The 21,305-nt window shown below is 37.9% G+C and overlaps 1 protein-coding gene across 2 annotated transcripts in view; it reads left to right on the top strand.

Moving 5' to 3' along the window:
• Positions 1-21,305, top strand: part of adcy5 (adenylate cyclase 5) — a 296,120-nt gene that overhangs the window by 261,322 nt on the left and 13,493 nt on the right. For both annotated transcript variants that reach the window (XM_062967408.1, XM_062967409.1), the window contains exons 12-15: positions 3,190-3,277; positions 14,207-14,323; positions 15,291-15,455; positions 18,541-18,716. In XM_062967408.1, coding sequence (XP_062823478.1) covers positions 3,190-3,277; positions 14,207-14,323; positions 15,291-15,455; positions 18,541-18,716 — 546 coding nt within the window. The remainder of the gene's footprint in view (positions 1-3,189; positions 3,278-14,206; positions 14,324-15,290; positions 15,456-18,540; positions 18,717-21,305) is intronic.

Genomic DNA, 21,305 nt, shown 5'->3' with positions numbered 1-21,305 from the left:
GTTAACTGGCTTGAGATCATCTGGTATTTGTTTTGAACATAGGCATTAAACGCTCGGTTAAATGTTCCAGTCCTATATATTTTCTTCATAGAATATTTTGTTACACATGTTGATCTGAGCTAAGGCGTTATATTAAACCCTGGGAAAGAGCACACAGAGCTGCAAAACTGAGGGTCATAAAACTTTTTTTTTTAAAAAATGATGGTTTTATAGGAACTTGGCATTCTAAATCCAAATATGACCTCAGATTTGTCAATCACATACCCTTTTTTTCACAACCCGCTTTGACATTTTTACTTTTTAATATGTGACTGAGTAAGATTTCTTTAGGGAGTAAAGAGCAAATGGTAAGAAAGGGATCGGAGTCTCCCAATAGATTTTCAAAATACTCTAATTTGTAGATATGAAACACAAAAATCCATTCAAAAGCACTAAAAGAAATTTCACAAGGATGTCAGCATCCTCAATCAAAATGGAGTACCAAACTTAATTGTTAAAAATAGTGGATTTATGAAAGAATTGCATATGTATGTCATTTTGATTGGGTTTTTTCAGCTTTAGTATCCAAATTATAGTAAGTGCCAATACACTGTTATAATGCTACAAAGCTACAAAATCAAAAAGCTGCAAATGTTAAAAGCTACAAATGGTACAAAGCTACAATGTTAAAAAGACCATTATTGAAGAAAACCTTCTTTTTTGGATAAAACATATCCTTGTTAGTTATAATGCAAATATAATGCAAATACAAAATAGCTGTTGTATCCCAGAGCTGGAACCCCTCTGACTTTAAAACATTACACCAGTTGAGTATTATCAGCAAGCAGCTTATTGAAGTATATATAAAAGCCAAGCAATAAAAAGGATATAAAAGTACAGTAAAAAATGTTTCTTCAAAATATCACTAATAGCCCACAACTTCCAGGGTACAAGAATAAAACACAAGGTACAAGGTTGCAAAATCCAAAAACACAAGACAGTGTAAAATCCCAATAGTCAAGGCATGAGCTTGGTAAACTGGAACCACGAAACTAAAACACACTTGGAATCAAAGAACAGGAACTTGGCAGAACAGGAACCAGGAAGCTAAAAATCCATTTGAAAAATTTAGAGCATGAACTTGGCATGACTGGCTTGAATCATGAATGTTGACCTCAATGAAACAAAAGGCTTTCCCCTTTCTCTTAAAAAGCTTCCTGCAGTGAGAAAAACACATTTTGTTTCACTTTCTCACCAGATAATTAATCTGCCCTTTTTTCTCAAAGCCGAATTCACCTTTGAAGGACCTGGGAACTCTCTCTGTTTACAGAAGTCTCAGTGTCTATCTGCAAGCTCATTAACCTCTCCATCTGCATCTACAACTGACAAATCCTCCTCAGAAAACTGGCCCCTTTCAGGAATGTGGCCTTGAGCCTCCATCCTCTGTTCTTCAGAAATTTCTGGGTCTAAGGCAAGCCTGTCACTACCATCATCCCCATTGCAATCAGCCCCAGCCCCAGAAACCTTATTAACATCAGACACATCAGACACTATCACAGGCTTGACTACAACAATAGCAAACCTAGGTGTTCCATTACGACGTCCAAGATACCGGAATATTATGAAACACAGCATGCCTGCAGGAACTCCAAGGTTAGGAAGGGAAAATAATAAGAAAAGGGAAGCCTGGGGACATTAAAGAATACTGTGTGTGGAATGAAGGAAATGAAAACGTAGAGAAAAGGAGGAAATGGAATGGAGTTTGCTGAAAGAGGTCACACAACTAGTTGGCTGGTATACATTGTCTGGAATCCTTGTGGTTGGTCCCACCTAGAATAGACCCATTCAATCAACTGCTGAATGGTGTGTCACTTACACAGATGTGACTCCTGTAAATACTTTGGTATGTTTTCTCCTTTTTTTCTCCTCCCCTCTTTTTTTTGTCTGAACAAAATGTTTTCAACATCATATCCTCTGCCTTTATGAAACAGGGCCCCTGAGTCTTGTAGCTGTAGCAATATCATCATGTTCTTTTCTCTCGCGTGTAGGAAGCTAATTATCCAAAAAAGTGTCAACTGAGGGAGTGGTGAGAATTGTTTGGATTACCAGACATTCGCACAAAATAAGTCATCAAATGTTATTGTGTTTTTGTTTTCTTTTGTTTTTACCTATTCTCAGTGTTTTCATTGCTTGGCAGATACTGAATGTAATTATTATTACAACATGTACAAGATGTTAGATCATTTTAAGCAGAACCAATGGGAAAGAAAATTTGTTTCTGGATTTTGGAATAAAAGGCATTTTACAGATTGCAAGAAGTATGAATTGAGCATTTTGCTGGGTTGGGAATTTCTTCCATTATCAAGTTCATTAGGTTGCTAATCCCAGTTTATAGTTTACCTGATTACTAACTTGAGGATTGGTGTGATGTTATAGTCAAATATTTTACACCCTCCAAGTTATCACTCCAGCAAAATAGTGTTTCCTATTGAAGATATATCTTCTGTATTTCTTCAGTAAAAACTAGTGTATCTCAAATCACCATCAATACTATAACAGAGCTCTGGTACTAAAGTGATCAATCATATGGAATTGGAGTTCACCAATCCGAGCCAAAATATTAACCAGGCAACGTTCAGTGTCAGTGTAACCATTTTCCAAGTTCTTGATTTTTTTTCATCACATTAACACTGATGTTCATAATTGTGATATGGCATAAAAATTTCTAAATCTCAGACAGATTGAGCATTCCTTATTCAGAAATCCAAAATGTTCCAAAATCCAAAGTTGACAATGTGGGAAGCTGAGGTAGGGATAACTTAACTTTCTTATGGCTCTGTGTACACAAATGTTGTTTCATGTCTAAAATTATTTTAAATGTTGTGTATAAAATTACAGTCAGGTTGTTTGTATGAGATATATATGAAGCATCAATGAATTTAATGTTTAGACGTGAGTCCCATCTCCAAAATATCTGTTAATGTACATGCAAATATTCCCAAATCTAAAAAAGCAAAAAAACAAAAAAACAAACCCAAATCTAAAATACCTCTGGTCTTTGGATAAGGGATTCTCAACCTGTATTTGAAAGGGAGTATAAAATGCTACCAATGATTTTGTATAATCTTCGTCTGCATTTGTCAATGTCATTTACTATACTGTTACTCATTCATAATGCATGTCTCACATGCCTGTGTTTTCTGGTTTCAGCTCTGTATTTATGCTGGCATTTTACCTGACCTGTTTTGTGATCCTGACCACCGTAGTGTTTGTTTCAGTTATTTACTCCTGTGTAAAGGTGAGTAGCAGTAATTTATTGTGTTTATTTCAGAAACATTTGCATTATTAGCTCACAATTGTTTTATGCTGTAATATAATATTTCTGTTGTTGTATTAACAAAATATTCATTTTAGCTTCCTTGAGCACTTTAGCTTTTTTTTCTTACATTTTACTCTAAGGATTTTTATAACACTTTCATCCCATATTTCCACTTAAAAAATAGCACTCAAGCCATCTAGCAAACATCACTAAAAACAAATTAAAAGGGAAACGCGTTTAAAAAACAAATGAGACAATGGACCATAAAATCATGATAATAATCCAAACCATTAAAATTGTTACAGTACTCAATTAGCATATACATGGGTTTATGTTAGGCGATAAACCCGTTTGTTCAAGTAAGAAACTCATTTTAATAGCAGCCCTATTTTGAACAAAACAAGGACTACAGACCAAAAAACATGGTTCTGTCCTCTAAGCCAAAAATGTTTCTATAACCAAAATTATGAAATCAATATCACTTGATCATGTTACTATCCTATGACATATCCTTGGTCATGGCAGTTAATGTGGTATCAAACTGCATTAATTCTACAATGTAGAGCCAACCATAGAGTGAGGTTCAACCATTTCTTCCATGTTGTGGTCCTAATTACTATAGGCTAGATACACTCCAGATCACAACCAAAATAATTTTAACCCTCCTATATTTCACTAAAATAATTATGTGCCTTATGCATGTGAAGACACTGCATGCTTCTTTTTAAAAATTTACATCGCCTCCATACATCCACCTGATCAGTTTCAGAATTGTAGCAGTGATAGGGTGCTATCTATACTTTAGAAGTATTGCAGTTTGACACCATTTCAACTGTAATTTATTTATTGTGTCAGAAGTGAATTGATAATACAGTTACAATGTATTTAAAAAAACCACAATGTTAAAAAAACTTGGCATTATACTAAATTTCCTTTGACCGGAAGCTGGCCACTTGGAGTGTCTCTGGTGTCGCTGTAAGAAGGTCCTCCATTGTGCATGTAGCAGGGCTCAGGATCCATTGTAGTAGGTAGCCTGTAGTTTGCTCTTTTCCACACTCGCATGTCATGGACTTCACTTTGTTGCCTCATTTAACTGTGATGAGTCAATGCTGTTGAGTTACGGGAATTGTAATTTTCCAAGATCTCTAGCCTTCTCTGCCAAAGAGTGTTGGTGCCTCACCAAACTAGAACCCTAGAATTCCTTAGCATTGAGCCAAGGCAGAGCAAGGTTTATCAAATTTCTTTATGTTATGGAATCAATGAAGATGCTCCCTCTGCCCTGCCGCAAAAAAAAGTTTGGTGTAGGAAAGAAGCTACCACTGATGTTAAATAAAGGTTTTCAACTTCTTGCAAGTAATAAAGGTTTTCAACTTCTTCCACCCACACAATGGGACCCTTTTGCTCTATTCTGTCTTTCAAGCATTCACACACTCTGGAGAAGTTTTGGGAGCATGTCGGGTAGGAGAATGTGGGGGAGAGAGATTTAGTTTGTCAGCTACTGCCAGCATTAAATACAATCCACTGGGATTGCAACATGGGGGAAGGGTTTTAAAAACACAACACCAAAAAAACCCATATGAGAAGAGCTGTAAAACCAGAGCCAGAACAAAAGAACAGAGGCAGCAGTGTATTCTTACAATTGTTTCCTTTTGTGTTGCCAATGTCTTTTCAGATATAATCTCTTTGTCCAGGGAATACTTTAAACACAGTTGGAATATACTTAATGCTTTCAAATTGCTGCCCAGACCTACTTCCTTCTTGGCTCGTTCAGGGAGACTGATGGGTAGGGACGAATGAATCTGTCATCTTAGGTTTGTGTCAGTCTTGCCTTCCCCAATCTTAGGTCATTACATCTTATATCTATGACACTTTACATTTTTTAAGTTTTCACCAACATCCATATGAATATCTATGTGCCTTTCCCACCAATGTACATGTATCATAAGCCATTTTGCCTAATAGGGCTTTTTGCAAGTGATTTTCCTTAATCCATTTTAGATGGTTTCACTCATATTTTCATTTTGGCACACATATTTATTGAACATCATTCCAAAATTTGCAGAAGTATAACTGTTTTTCAGTTTGCATATTGGAGCTGAAAATGCGAATTAAGTAAAATCAATTCATATGGCTTTCTGCTCATCCCTAATTAGAAACAGTTGAAAGAATGGCTTATGTTTACCTCAGAGTTGGAGTAAAGGGAGAGGTGGCAAAGGCCTTCCAGTATCCCAGGAGCTGCCATGAATAAGATGGAACAGATTTGTTGTTTTTTGCATCAGAGGGCAGGACTAAAAATAATGGTTGGAAATTGCAGAGAAGTTGATTACCAGCTGTTTGACAGTGAAAGAGTCTCTTGGCAAGTGGTGAGTTTACTTCACTGGAGGCACTTAAACAGGAGCTGGACAGTTATCTGCCAGGGTCCTCTGTCGCTGAACGCTGTACAGAACAAAAACTAGGAGCGCTTCCACACTAAAACCCATGCTGAAATGGGGTGGAAATCAAGATAGCATGAAGCCACCCAGCAGCCCCCAATTTACCCCCTAAAACTTACTGAAAAGGTCTCTGGCCACCATGAAGCCTCTCCTCGCATCCTCATGGTATGAAAAAATGACACTTGAGGAGATGGGAGGGGCGAGAAGGAAAATTTCTCTGCACCCCTTCTCCCCTGTCTCCTCAGGCATAATTTTCTTGTGTTATGAGGACATAAGGAGAGGCTCCCTGGCTGGGGGAGGGGGTGGGCACCCTCCTGCACATTTAGGCTCCAGGAGCTTAAAGTGTGAAATGACTGTGGAGACTGACCCCCAGGAGTCAGTCCCCACATGCCCTCATTAGACTAGGATCTTTCTGGATCTAATGAGGTGTTTAATTAAGGCGGAATAAATCAGGGCAACCTCGGTTTACTTCACATTTATTCACTTTTACTAGAGGCAACGTTTGGATGCCTTTGGTAAAACTGAGACAGGTCCCACATTTTAGGTCTGTCTTAATGGGCCCTAAATAACACTCAGCTTCCTTCAAAATTTCCAGTTTTACATTTCAAGGTAGCTACAGGTTCTCTTAGTTAATTGACTGATTAAGCAGCAAAAGGAGATCTGTGCTTTGTGCCAACGCACCCCATCAAAGTTCTTCCTTCTAAGGATCAGAGAAACTGAATCAGAGTAGCGAGATCTCCAGATCTGTTTGAAATAATACAAGAGCTCTTTCAGGTTCCTAGTACCTCTTTCTTCAAGGGCTTCCCAAAGAAGATACAATGAAACTTGATAGTTAGAAATAGCTAGCAAGATGTAGAGATATGAATAATAATAATAATAATAATAATAATAATAATAATAATAATAATAATAATAAACAACTTTATTCTTGTATCCCGCCTCCATCTCCCCGAAGGGACTTGGGGTGGCTTACACAGAGACTAGCCCAAAAACAACAACAAAGCATTACATTCAACAGTAATTAAAACAGTAATTTAAAACAATATAATAAAGGTATAAAGTATAGGGCTATGTCTCTGGAGAGCAGGGGTTGAATTCCTTCTCAACTATGGATATCCACAGAGTGGCCTTAGGCAAGTCACACACTCTCGACCTCAGGCGAAGGCAGAGGCAAACCCCCTCCAAACAAATCTTTCCAAGAAAATCCATGATTGGTTTGCCTTAGGGTCGTCATAAGTTAGAAATAAGTTGAAGACACGTAACAGCAGCAATAGTTAGAAAACAAGGCAAAATATTCATATCTATGAATTATGTAGTGCTGTTGTGGCAGTGTTCCCTTCCCCCATAAAATTGGAAGAACTCTTTAGCTAACTGAAACGTCTACATTTCTCCATCTAAAAACAAGATTTTGCCTGTAAATCTATACTTACTTAATTTGGAGTAAAAGCCATGACTTTGTTGGAAATTGCACCAGTTCCCATGTTTACCTATTTAGATGTATGTTTTAATTAAAATCATGGTGCTATTAAGTTAATGGGAATGAAAAAGGTTTCTACTTAAATGTGCTGACTGGGTGACATCTTGAGTTTTTAAAAATTAACATTAAATTCTCTTAACAACTTGCCTTCTGCACAGCTCATGCTGTGTTCTGCATAAAACAAATAAGATGGCAATGCCAATTAAGTCCTCACCAAAATAGCGATCAAAAACAACAAACTATATTAGGATTATAACTATATAAGGAGTAGCACAACCTATAAAAAGCTATGTATCAACCTTGTGCCCTTCTCTACTGAAACATGGCTGGAACGTGGAATAATCTTTACTTTTCTTTCCAGGGAGAAAAAAGTAGGAAAATATTACCTTAGCTAGTTCTGAGAAATGAAACTCCAAGAGACAAATCATACAGCTGAAATTATGACCTTTACATTGCCTTGGCATATTGACTTCAGAACTATTGTCGGAGCACCCAAAAGTATTTCATTGTGAACTTTCTGATGGCCCACTCTGACTCCGCTTCCACATTTCTGAGATGAGATGCTATTCATAAGTTAGCTTCCATCTCAAATAGGATTTCTTTGGCTAATTGAAAATACTGTTTGAAAAATGAAATACAAAAAGAACAGCAAATAGGATTGGAATTCGAAGTAGACTAGGAGACTAGTACAGTTGTGAAATAATTGATCCAGGGTAGAGTCCTTTTTATAAGTAGGAATAGAGATCAGGAAATAACTTTGTTTGGATAGCAACTCCTTGAGTCCAAGCTACCTGATGGATTCTGCAAGTTGCAGTCCATACAGCGAAATTTTTGAAGCTCTGTATGGGATACATTATTTCTCTCTGAGTTCCCCATAGATGAGATCACATTGGTATGCAGTCATTAGGATGACATTGAAAATATGCTTGTAGCCAATCAAGTTCTCATCTGAACCCTTGTCCAGCTGACATCTTATTTGTGGGACCAGCTTTGCTCCATTCTCTTCTGTTCAGAAAGTGCAGAAAAGGAAAGAAGCACAGTGAGACATTGCTTCAGGAGCTGGCTGAATCTTGAGGTCAGCGCTTAACCATTGAAGTGCTGCCTAATTATATCAGGCTTCAGTCCTCACTTACCTTCTCTTGCACAAAGAAATGACTGTGTTATGACTTTGAAACTGTTGCTCAGTTGTCCTTCTGGCCCCTCTTTCTATTTGTGGGGTGTGCTTTGGGAATGAGGGAGACATTGGGGTGGGGCCACATCCTGTATATGCCAAAGTTCCCCATCACTGAATTTATCCTAACTTCTATGGTCAAAAGGAAGAGTATGCTGATGTAGTTTAAACTGAGGAGTAAATCATACCTGAACATAGAAATCAGACTTTTGTATTTCCCCTTTTGCTTTGATTGTTTTTCTCTACCTTCTATTGCACAGTGATCTGTGCACTATTTAAAAAACTTGCAACGTCTTTGGGCTTATGCTTTGAAGTTCACTGCTTGCTATCTATTCCTTCTACTTTCATAGCAGAACCAGTCAATTTATAGACTTATTTTTTCTCCACTTTTTGGGTGTGTATTCGACTAACTTTTTATTTAAAAAATACTGGTCATCAATATCTTCGTAGGTGCTCATTAATGGCAAAACTGACCAAATCTAAATCGTCAACCATTTTGCAAGTTATCTGAAATCTTGAAACTCTTCCTAATCATACAATCAAAATACTGTAAAAGATCTTAGAGGTCATCTAGTCCTGTATGTTTTCCATTGCAAAGTGCAGAATACAACTTGTATGAGCTTATCATACAGCACTCTCTACCAAGAGAATATTTCCCATTACAGGCCTTCATTTCTCCTTTATCCTGGAAATAGCTTTTGACTATGCCTTCGGTAGCTCATTTTTCCACAGTTTCCATCCCTCTTGAATGCTTTTCTCCATCAAAATTTCTAATCATTGATTTCTGTTCAGTTTTTCTGTGACCTTATCAAAATCAGCTTTCCTAAAGTGCAAGGAACATTACCAACTATGCGTAGTTTCCACATCCCTAAATATCTATGATACATTCTAAAATGGCATTATCATTTTTCTGAGTCCCCTCAGGGAGATGAAGTGGGTTATAAATAAAACATTATTATTATTCCAAGTTCCTTAGCAATTTTTGGGCAGAATAGGAGAGCCAGTCCACATTGATTGATTGGGTTTCGCCCCTGAGCCAGATTTCATCAACTAACGGGTAGTTGTGGGAATTCATCATAAAATTCTCCACTCCAATCATATCGGAGCTACCATCCTCAACTATATCTTCTGGAACTAGTTGATGCTGAAAATGGAATTCCCATTGAGTTTTTGATTTAACCTGCTGAATACAAAACCCGACTGGTTAGGGTTCAATTCATGGTAGCAGATACTCTGAAATGTTTTGTATTCAGCAGGTTACACCCTGGCTAAGACCATGAGAGCCATTTTCTTCCTTTCCCATTGTCAGTTGATAAATTTGGATGCTAGATCTATTATGTTGACAGATTTTAACAAGGTGGACTAGGCTTCTTTTGTCAATCTAATTAATCAATGTCAGGTTTGTTCTTTCTTTCTTTTCTTTATATAAAATGTGTCTACATATGATTGGTCCATCACTGTTTGCTTAAGTTTTTGGAGGAGGGAAACAATTTCCCATTTGTACTGAATCATCTCCAGCAAAATAACCTATAGTATTTCAGCCTCTAGAACCCATCTATGGTAACCCATCTTCTTAAATTTCCTTATATCAGAGGAAAGGTGTGATAAAAATAAAGTAAATAAAAAATAAAATTATGTCAAACTACTCTAATCCTAAATTATTCCAGTTTTCCTGTCCCAGTCTATAGTATACTTTAGGCTCCAGAGTCCAAAAATAGAAAATTATTTTTATTGACAAAATTATTTTCATACTTTTCATAACATGCGAATTTGTAGTCCTCTGAGTGTGGCAGGTTTTGGGAAAGATCAGGTATTTCGCTTTTCTGTCATTGTATTAATGCTATTTCTAAGGAAATATACTTATGGGCCATATCATGTGCCATAATTGTATGCCTTCAGATACTGAAAGGTCCACTGTGAGATGAATCCATTATATAAGAATTTGGGAGAGGGCCTTCTCATATGTGGCACTCCAGTTGTGCAATGCCCTTCCATTGGAGACCTGATTAGTCTGACTGTTTTACCTCAAAATGTTTATGCATCTGAATTTCAATTGTTTAATCTATTTTAACTTGTCTAATTCATTAATAGGGCCCCTGGTGGCGCAGTGTGTTAAAGCGCTGAGCTGCTGAACTTGCGGACCAAAAGGTCCCAGGTTCAAATCCCAGGAGCGGAATGAGTGCCCGCTGTTAGCCCCAGCTCCTGCCAAGCTAGCAGTTTGAAAACATGCAAATGTGAGTAGATCAATAGGTACCGCTCCGGCGGGAAGTAATGGTGCTCCATGCAGTCATGCCGGCCACATGACCTGGAGATGTCTATGGACAACGCCGGCTCTTTGGCTTAGAAATGGAGATGAGCACCAACCCCCCCAGAGTCAGTCACGACTGGACTTAACATCAGGGGAAACCTTTACCTTTACTAATTCATTAATATGTTTTAATCTATCTAAATTGCTTTCACATTTTTGTATGGATTTTACTTGTACGTTGCCCTGAGATTTCATGATACAGGATTGGATATAAATATGTTAATAAGATAAATAAATAAAAATAAATACCACGGTGAGGGAGGGAGTGGCATTTGCTGCTCTCCATCAGACAAGAAACCATATTCTGCTCACTCTGTGAAGCAAAAGGAAATAGTTAAAATGTTGACACTTGGTAATATGATAAATGCCTTAGATTCAACATTCAGTAAGAACCTGCTATTATCTAGTCCTTGATTTATTTTATAGCTTAATGGGAATTTGATTAGGCAGACGCTTCTTTCTGTGTTCTAAAAGCCCTTCGGGAATGAACGGGCAGCAAGAGAATCCTGCTCCCAATGTTGTACATAATCTAAATTTTTTCTTTGCTATAGTGCTATTTTTGTGTAATTCATCTGTGGCACCAAAAGCTGTTAGGCTACCACATTTATAATATTAAACAGAGCTTGAATAAACAATTGCCAGATTTTTCAAAGCATCTCACAACCTTTGGCATGCTGTGCCAACCTGTGCTTCTCTACCACCAAACTAGTTCTACCCTACTTTCTGGAAAGCAGCAGTTCAGCCATTGCTCCCAGTTGTTCTCTCTCTTCTTTCAACAAGCACCAGAAAAGTAGCTCTCCTGCCATCAAATAGTTTATAATTATTCTCGTGTAGGAAGCAAAATGTGGTCCCTCTAACTGTGCAAGAAGAAAGGGGAGCAAAAAGGGTAAAGTGGTTAGTCATCCCCCATAAAGCTGTATTAAAGCCATTTGTCATTGTCTTTTAAAAACAGAAATTACTTAGAAGTCTAGTTGGTGTAGTAATAATGATGGATTTTCAAGCTGTTTGTCTCTAGGGATGGAATTGGGGAGTACTGTGGCGAAGTGAAATTAACACTCAGCAGGGAAGCTTTTTAGCTGCTGAATTCTAGATTAATAGTATCTTCTTGGTGTCTTATTGGATTTGTGACATTTTGAAAATGTGGATGGGTGTTTTGAAGAAGAAGCTAAGCTAAAAAACAGGTGATGCAAGGTGGAGGAGAAGTAACCCATGAAAAGGTTGCCTCCCTAAATAGGACAAGAAAAGGGGAGTCAATATGTGTATGAGAGAGGGACCCCTCAGCTTTCCTCACCTCAACCCCCGTTTTTTCTTGACCCCTTTGAGGCCTCACTAACTTGTTTATTCTTAAATGTCCACGCACATGGTTTTAAACAATTTTAATCTTCTTAAAACATTTTAAATGTATTTAATATGATTTTAGTCTTCTTACATTATTTTTATTGTTTTCAATGGTTTTCGCTGGCTCAGTTGTGTGCTGCCCTGAGATCTCATGGTATAAAAAGGAGTCCATATTTGTGGGTTTAATTTTTGCAGATTTGATTATTCACAGATTTGATAAATACGGTCTTTTTAAGAATCTCTGAGTTCCCCAATGCGTCCCTATGTTCAATTTGCACCAGACGTCGAGTTGTCCTGGAGGACCTAGAGATTTGTAGAGAGGTATTTTCTCGGATTAAAAAAAAGTGGGTTTTTTAATTTGTGGGCTTTTTTTTACTGGGGAGCTGTGACCTAATCCCTGCAGTCTTAAAATTTATTCTTTTATTTGATTAAAGTTACTGATAGTTTTTGGAAGACTGTGTAAACTGATAGAGGTTAGGAAACTCTTGTAGAATGTTCATATTTAATACTAGATCCTTCTCTTGTGTCCCCCCAATTCTGAGCTTTCAGGAAATTTGTCAACATTAATGGCTACAATTTGTCACAGAGATCGGCCAAAATCAGGTGTATTTACGAATTGGTGGCATTTTAGAGATGTTGTGGTGGTCATTACAGGCTATCCCAAATGGCTGTGCTACTGGCCCTTTCAAATTGGGAATAGGGAGGTGTTCCATCAACTATAGCAGTCTCAAATCCAGCATATTGTACTTTGGGTAAATAATAAAATGTTTATGTAAAAAGGTGCTGTATATTGTATATTTCCTTACACAATTCTAAAGCACAGCTGGTTAATCGCCAGCAGCAATAGATCACAACGAATTGGAAGATTGGCAAATTTGAAGCCCAAGTTGGATTGAGCACCCCACCGTTAGCCTAGCTTACTGTTCACCTAAGCAGTTGGAAAACAGCTGAGCTGTGAGTAGAAATATTAGGTACCGCTTAAAGCAGGGAGGCATTTTACAACACCATAAAAATGTTGGTGATCAAAGAACAAGGAGGGAAGATTCTGCAATCAAAAAGGGCTCATTGTCATAGCGGATAGAGTGACAGCCCCTGGCCTTGTGGCCAGAATCGGGCATAACCTCCAGGCACCGAAGTTGAAAAAATGCCGAAATATCTCTGTCTGTCTGTCTTGCATGTCTAAAACAGTATTGAATGTTTGCATCGTGATCCACCCTGAGACCTCTTTGGGGTGACAAGGGCGGAATAGAAATACTGTAAATAAATAAATAATAAATATTAAAAAATTACGACTGGCCTACCCTTTGTCTATCTATCTCTGATAAAAGGCTACAAGACTGGAAAGTTCTCAGTGTTTTGACCCCTTGTGGATGTGTACTAAACAGGCATCAGTTGCAAAAAATGCTATTGTGGAATATGGTCAGCTTATATTAATTTATATGCCTAGTCCACATTTACATTCTATACAACCATTCCTTTTTGCTTTTTTAATTAATTATCCTTCTCTTTCTTTGTAGTATATATATTTTAAAAACAACAGCAATCTGTCTCTTTTGATTTATTGAAAGCTGGGATTGTGGTAGCAGAAAAAATCATTACACAGTACTTAGGCATGTGCAGGTCTAAATATGCCATAATGCAGGGTGAGGCAGCCTTCCCCAACATGCAGTGTTTTGAAAGGGCAGCAAATTTTCAATACTTTTTATTGCATTCTTTTTTCCAAGGAAGGGGAGGAGTACGTGTGGAAGTTTTTGCTTTATTTACCAAAATAGCAGGCCAAGATTTAGCATTGTGTATGGTGCTATTTACTACTCCACTTCAGGTAGCAAAATAACCTGGGCTAGTCTTGCGTCCATTTACTTTGGACGGTGCTGGGATGTCTCTTACTGGAACACATGGATATTTATTTACAAGTGTAGGACACACAAAGCCTGGTTGCTCTCATTTTGACACATCATTCTCTGCTATTTTGGCCTAAAGCCATTATTTCCAACAGAGTCAGTAAATCAATATTTCAGGCTAGCCAAGCCATCACATGCCTCTCATAAAACTACTGAGGGGAAAGCAAATGCCCATTAACCTATTCTGGGCAAATGTGTGATCCGTATTCGTGCATGTTGCTCCTTTGTGTACATAATATATTGTATTTCATTACAAATTCAAATGTCTTCTCTGTCTCCAGCTTTTTCCAGCTCCACTGCAGACCCTTTCAAGGAAGATTGTTCAGTCCAGGACCAATAACACCATAGTTGGGGTCTTTACTATTGTTCTGGTTTTCTTCTCAGCCTTTGCCAACATGGTATGTATCATCCAGAAGCTGTAGAGTGGCTGTGCCCAACTTGGTGCCCTTCATTTGTCATTATGTCTAAGATAGTGAGAGTTGTAGTCCCAACACATCTGGAGAAAATTGGTAAAGAGTGTACTGCAAATGAAAGCACAGATCCTAGTGGGTGGGTCACTGGGTAAAGTGTCCTTAGGCATGGTTTCTGGACAGTTAGTACCCTAGCACAACTTGAAAATTCAAATTGAAAAACCCAGAACACGTCTGCACTGACCATTTATTTAATGCAGTTTCAAACTCGTATTGAAGAAAGTGATTTTGCTGTGCAGATGATTACACAAGAAATCCTGGAACCAATTTCAGGCCCGGATGATGATAACACAAATCACAGAACACTGATAGCTATTAAGGCCTTTTTTCATATGCTTTTGTGAGAGTTGGTTGTCTGGCCTTCATCTGTTTGATGCAAGCTTTGAACTGTATTAAATGGTAAATGTAGATGGGGCCTTAGTCTTGAGTTCCTGTGTCAGTGTCACAACATATTAATTACATGAAATATAAGATATAGAAGAGAGAGAAAGCTATAGTTTTCCAAACATTGTTTTTGAACTGCAACTCCCATAATCATCATCATCATCATCATTTAATTACTTATTAATCGCCCTCCATCCAAGATGCTCTAGGCGATTTACAAGATAAAATTGTAAAGGATAAAAATACATACATACAGATATTGATAAGATTAACATAGATTAAAAGCTCTAGTAAAGAGCCAGGTCTTGACTCTTTAATCCCTAATCATCATAGCCAGGGATGAGAGACAGTGGGAGTTGCAGCCCAAAATTACTTATAGGACCAGACATTTCCCATCAGTTTGAATATATGTATTTAATACCTTCTTAGATGATGATGGTGGTGGTGGTGGTGGTGGTGGTGATTAGCTATTTAACCCCTTTTCTGTACATTTGTTTCATGTTTCTCCCAGTTCACATGCAGCACTGTGGACCTCCTCCATTGTGTGGCTGAAGAGTATAACATCACCCCACATGAAGTGGACATGTGCCATATTAACGACTTTGCCTCCAATTATAGTCTGGGGACAGCGCAGGGATTATGTGCTGGCTCCCAGCCAAGCTGCAACTTTCCAGAGGTAATGGGTTGAAATTGGGTGTGTGTGAGGCACTTCAGGAAGGTTCCATCTATCGAAAAGCTTGGATCCAAACTAGATTAGACATATTGGATCTATGGGATTTATGTGTACAATGGAACCTCCCTTATTTGAAATCCTTAGGACCAGGCATGTTTTGGATTTTGAAGGGTTTTTTTTTTAGATTTTGGAATACTTGTATTTGCTTGATGATATATCTTGGAGATGGGGTCCAAGTTCAAACATGAAATTCATTTATGTTTCATAAACATCTTATATGCTTAGCCTGAAGGTAGTTTTATACACAATATGTTTAACAATTCTGCACTTAAAGTTTGTGTATACTGAGCCACCAGAAAGCAACAGTATCTTTATCTCAACCACCTATGTGAACATTTTCAAATTTTGGAGTATTTTATTTTTCTAAATTTCAGACTAAAGATGCCCAACCAGTATGTTGACTTACTAGTTAGTGGTTGATATAATTGATTTGCAGAAGCAGTTGGATTTAGATCTGATGTTCTCCAGTGAACCTGTTATCTTCTGTATGCATCATTACCTTTATATAATGTGTAAAATTAACTACACATGTTATACACAGCAAGATATATTCATGTAACTTCATAGCACATTTCCTAGTTCTCAGATTGTAGGTGGATAGTTGGATTTTTAATGCTTTTACAGGCCAGCATACCAAGAGAGAGAAAAATCTATTGCAGCCCTATTCTAATAAAGATATCATACCAATCTTTTCAATACAATTAAAAAGAGAGAAATTAACTTCTTAAATGCACTGTTCATAGCAGTAATAGAAAGTGGCACTCGAAAATATGGTTCATGATCTGAATTGTAAAGTACTACAACCCAAATTCTACCTCATATATTTACTTTATATGAAAAGTATAAAAGAATACTCACAATGGGTCTTTGAGTAGTTGAAGGACATCCAATAGAATTTCAACCCAGTTTTGACCGCTGTTCACCGGTACAGTTTTTTTTCCTTCCAAACCCCCACCCCTCAAATACAAAACACGGTATCTTTTTCCCTATTTATTTCTATATTTTACCCATTGGCTAAAGTGTATTTGCATGTATAGCTTGAAATTCCAAACTGCAAAAGAACATACATATAAGAATAGGTTTCTACGGTCACCGACAAGACCCTGCACTTGGAAGGAGTCATACTCAGCCATAAATGATAGCCTATGATGATGACAGTGAAGAACAGTGGAGACAGTGTAAACTACAATAACAGAGTTCTATCATCATAGCTACATCTGATGATGCCTCTCACATCTACCTACTGACTGACCCCAACTGAGGGTTTTTTTAGATGCTGCAGATTGGGAAGTTGGTTCTAGTATCTGGGGTGCTTTCCTGGTTGTGAAGCACATTGATAACAGGCAGCCGGAGGGATGCTTTGGGGTCCTGCTGCAGGTGCTTTTCTCAATATGTCCCACAACTGGGAGAGCATTACCGATAACATTTCCCAGCACTTTGATCTGCATAGCCATGAAAACCATTGGGCTGGGTACTGCTTGGTTGAAAAGTGGGGTTCAGTCATTAAAAACCAATAAACACAAATCCCAGTAGTTACGAGATTATACGTTTGATTTACAATCTCATATCTACTGAGTTAACAAGGCAACTCCATGCAGTCATGTTGGCCACATGACCTTGGAAGTGTCTGTGTGGACAACGCCGGCTCTTTGGCTTAGAAATGGAGATGAGCACCAACCCACGGAGTCGGACATGGGGAACTGTCAGGGGAAAATCTTTACCTTTAACAAGGCAGCTGCATGAATTCTTGAGACAAATTGTGCTTCTCCTCATGGAGACTTTCAAGAGATGTGAACATGCTATTTTCATCAAGACTGTAGAATCCAACAAAAATTAAAATCCCAACCTTCATATGTTTGGAACGTTCCATTATTTTACTCTACTCCTGGTAGAAATAGCTCTTATGAACCCAAACGTCCACATATACACAGAGTACCTCAGCTGTAAGTCTGCCTCATTTGCAACCTATTAAGCTGAATGCAATTTGTCAGAGCTTAGTCCTCCCCATCTTATTTTCAGATTCCCACATAGACAACAAAAATGAGCTACCAATTGATTGCAGCATTTGGGACAATGATAGCTTTGGAACACAGCTACCATGGTTCTTGTAACAAGCTTGATAATGGGGATAGTGTGAATTGTAGAGTCCAAATAAGTCACACTTCCAAGCAGCAGTTTGATGAGTTGCAGTGAGGTGGGATATTAGGGCTTAGTGGGTCAAAGATGTGTATATCCTCTGCCTAAACATTAGCCTCTTTAGGATCATTGGCCTTAAATCAATAGCCTGTCAGTGTAGCATAAATATCCGCAGGCAAACTTTACACATAAAAGTGTAAAGTATAAAAGCAAAGCCACTTCACCCAGGTCTTCAACCTGAGCAAATGGGATTTGAGAAAGTTTGTCTACGCAGCACATAATTATGACATTAGAAATGAGATCTACTAGAGTCACCTGGAGGTCTTGGTGCTTCTGTATTCATTGTGCAATTGCCATGTGAGATGGTAATGGGGCTTTAAAATAAGTTTGGAGATGGGCTTTGGGTGCTGCATATAGAGGAAGGGAATACAAAACCCAGGAGCACCCAAAAACCCACATCTGCACCTATAAGGGATATGTATTGCATATATGCAGCTGATAATAATAATAATAATAATAATAATAATAATAATAATAATAATAATAATAATAATAATAAGGCAGATTACTATTATTATTATCACAACATAGTCTGACACAGCAAACAAGACGAAATCCAGCATATCTATCTTGTTTGCTGTGTCAGACTATGTCGGTGTGATAATAATAATGATCTGCCTTTCCTCATGGCTCAAGGCGAGGTACAACACAGCCAAAACACATGGCCATGATTGAATTCTGTCCATAGAGACAGATTCTTCCTTCAACAAAGATTCTTCATTCTTAATGAGCATTTGCTGGACTGTTTAATGGATATTGTACTCAGCTTTACTGACTTTTCCTCCTTCTTTTCCACATTTTTTCCTGTTCTTTTCTTTCTCCCTCTTCACAGTATTTTACCTATAGTGTCTTACTGAGCCTCCTGGCCTGCTCTGTGTTCCTTCAGATCAGCTGCATCGGGAAACTCATTTTGATGTTGATTATTGAATTTATATATGTACTCATTGTGGAAGTGCCGGGGCTTACCCTCTTTGATAATGCAGATCTCCTGGTTACAGCCAATGCCGTGTAAGTGGAAGTAAAAAACTCACTCATAGAAACTTGTATATGTGTCTAATAAACCAGGGGACAGACAGTCCAACCTGAGGTCTAGTATTGAAATGAGTATGGATTTCAGACTTCAACAGAAGATTTACAAGACTGAATATTCTCTATTTTTTTCCTGCACACAAGAATATAGCTTTTGGAGATAAGAGTTTTATCCTATCCAGTCTTTTATGTATAGGGGTTGTTTTGTCAGAAGGGGAGTGGGGCGGAAATTCAGTCATGGGAGTCTTCAACTCCAGTTTGGACTGGACCAATCCAGAAACAGGCTTGCCATCTTATCTACTCTTTGGGAGAACTAAGCCCGAGGCTTTATGTGTTATGTGCACATAAACATGGGAACTGTGGAGTGTCAACACCTGAGTCACCACTGTGAGTTATTAAGTCCTCTCTCCTTATTCTATTGAAAGTTATAATTTGAATATTATGGTTAGAATCGCTATTGAGCTCTCAGATGAGATTCAAATGTGTATCTTTTGCGTCAAACAGGAGCCTTGTGCCTTAGTCATTGCTGGAAGCTTACTAACATACCTTGTTTTCTATCCATTTAGTCTTATTCAGCCAACAGAAATAGTGATGGTGGCTGGAGGAATGACAAAACACACACACATGGGGCTTGTGCCCAGAATTTTCTAGTTAAATATTATTTTGCATCCCTAATATTGTGTACATCCATCCACCTGAAAATACGTCATTTTCAATGGAACCGTCTTCCAAGTAAATCTACTTCAGTTGACAGAGGAGATTCATATGTAGTATCAAATAACCATGGCACTGAAGGAAGTGGGGTTGGGCAAGTTGAAACACTCTTTCATAATCTTTAGAAATAATTGCTCTAAACCTGTTGGTCCTAGTAATAGCGTAATACTACAAAGAAAGCAAGGTGGCACAATAAAGAAAGTGGTGGAGTGAACTGTACCACTTCAGACTATAAGTTAGGAGTTGATTTAAAATCATCCCTAAATCTAAAATATCAGAGAGAGATGTTCCAATACAACATACCATCTTCTAATTTCCTAGACCGGAGTGATAAGGTCTATTTTGTGGCTCAGAACTACTCTTTCATTTCCATCTTTTTCTACTCTATGGCCCAAATTCATTGTCACACCAACAACCAACACATGCTGCGATGGGATTTTCTTTATCTCACTTCCCCGCTACAGCCTTCTGATCTTAATTTTAACTTTTTAAATCTAATTCAATGCTGTGAATTTGAACTGTGCTGGTTTTGAAAGCCACCTTAAATCCTGAACTGGAGAAAATGCAGGACATTAATAATAACAAGCCAACTTTGTGGAAAGAAAAAGCGGGATATAAATAACGTAACAACAGTAATGATTTGGCACCACTGGAAAAAATGAATCTGGAAAATTTCCAAGTCAGAAGATATTTTTAAGCTGCAACAGTGTGTGTATGTGGCGAGGAAAATCATCTTACTCTATAAACATCTTATGATTTTCCATGAGTCAACAAGCAGCTTGAAGGCACATTCACAAACATCTCTGTTGGGTGATTGGATATGCCTTGGCACATCATCCAGAGGTCCCAGTGTATCTTTCTGCCATGTTCCTCCTTCAAATATACTGAAAAACCACTGATGACATGACATGTCTAAGTGAGTAAAGCCAAGGCAGCTACGAAACATTCACTCTACCTTAACAATGGCCATGCACCTTCTCCATTTTTTATTGCTTTCTTGACATCAGTCCACCTGGGGAAGGTGTTTTCCGCCTTTCACATAAGAGAAAATTGATGGCAAATTAGGGGCAGGCACTTGAAGGAATAAGCTGACATTTTTATATTGGAAAGAACTCAGACAAAACCCAGAGAAGGCTGAGTTAGAGCACTTACAAGCAATTATTTCCATCACCTCGCAATCAAGATGTCAGTAATAAAGTGGAATAAATAAGCAGGTTTTTCCCAGAAATAAAACTCAGAGCTGCAGTCTCACCACTTATTAAATGATTTTTGTTTGCTGTGAAAGCTCCATTTATGGTTATGGCCTCATCGCATGGCAGACCATTTATGGCCTGTGGGAAGTATTATGCCCAGCCAGTCAGCCGCACTCTAGGTAGACCTACTTCAAACACAGAGGACACAGTTTTACATTTATATCATTCGGTATCTGTCTAATCTACTTAATTACTTGATATAACATGTACAGTAATTAGCAAATTATACAGATGTCTCTGTTCACCTCCTTAAACAAATGAAGCAGCTTATAACAGAAGATAGAAGCAACGAATTAATTTAATTATTAACTAGTTACAAGGACATAACAAGATAGTGGGATTAGGAAATGTCCACTTAGAAATACTTTTGCTTTTGTCAAGCACATTAAGCTTCCTAGATATAGAAAAGTCTTCTCTAAAATATTGCCAAGTACCAAACATCAGTCTTTCCTAGGCATATTGTAAGTCACAATGAATGCAAACCACGACAAGTTGAGGTTTTATGATGTAACAAGCAACTTTTTCTGATTTTATCATTTCTACAGTTACTCTTTTAGGAAACATTATGACCTTTTAAGTGTCATTTTCCAAGTTTTATATT

The sequence above is a fragment of the Anolis carolinensis genome, chromosome 1 (assembly GCF_035594765.1).
Source record: "Anolis carolinensis isolate JA03-04 chromosome 1, rAnoCar3.1.pri, whole genome shotgun sequence".
NCBI classification, from domain to species: Eukaryota; Metazoa; Chordata; class Lepidosauria; order Squamata; family Dactyloidae; genus Anolis; species Anolis carolinensis.
The sequence above is the reverse complement of the archived record's forward strand: the minus strand, read 5'-3'. Positions and strand labels throughout refer to the sequence as shown.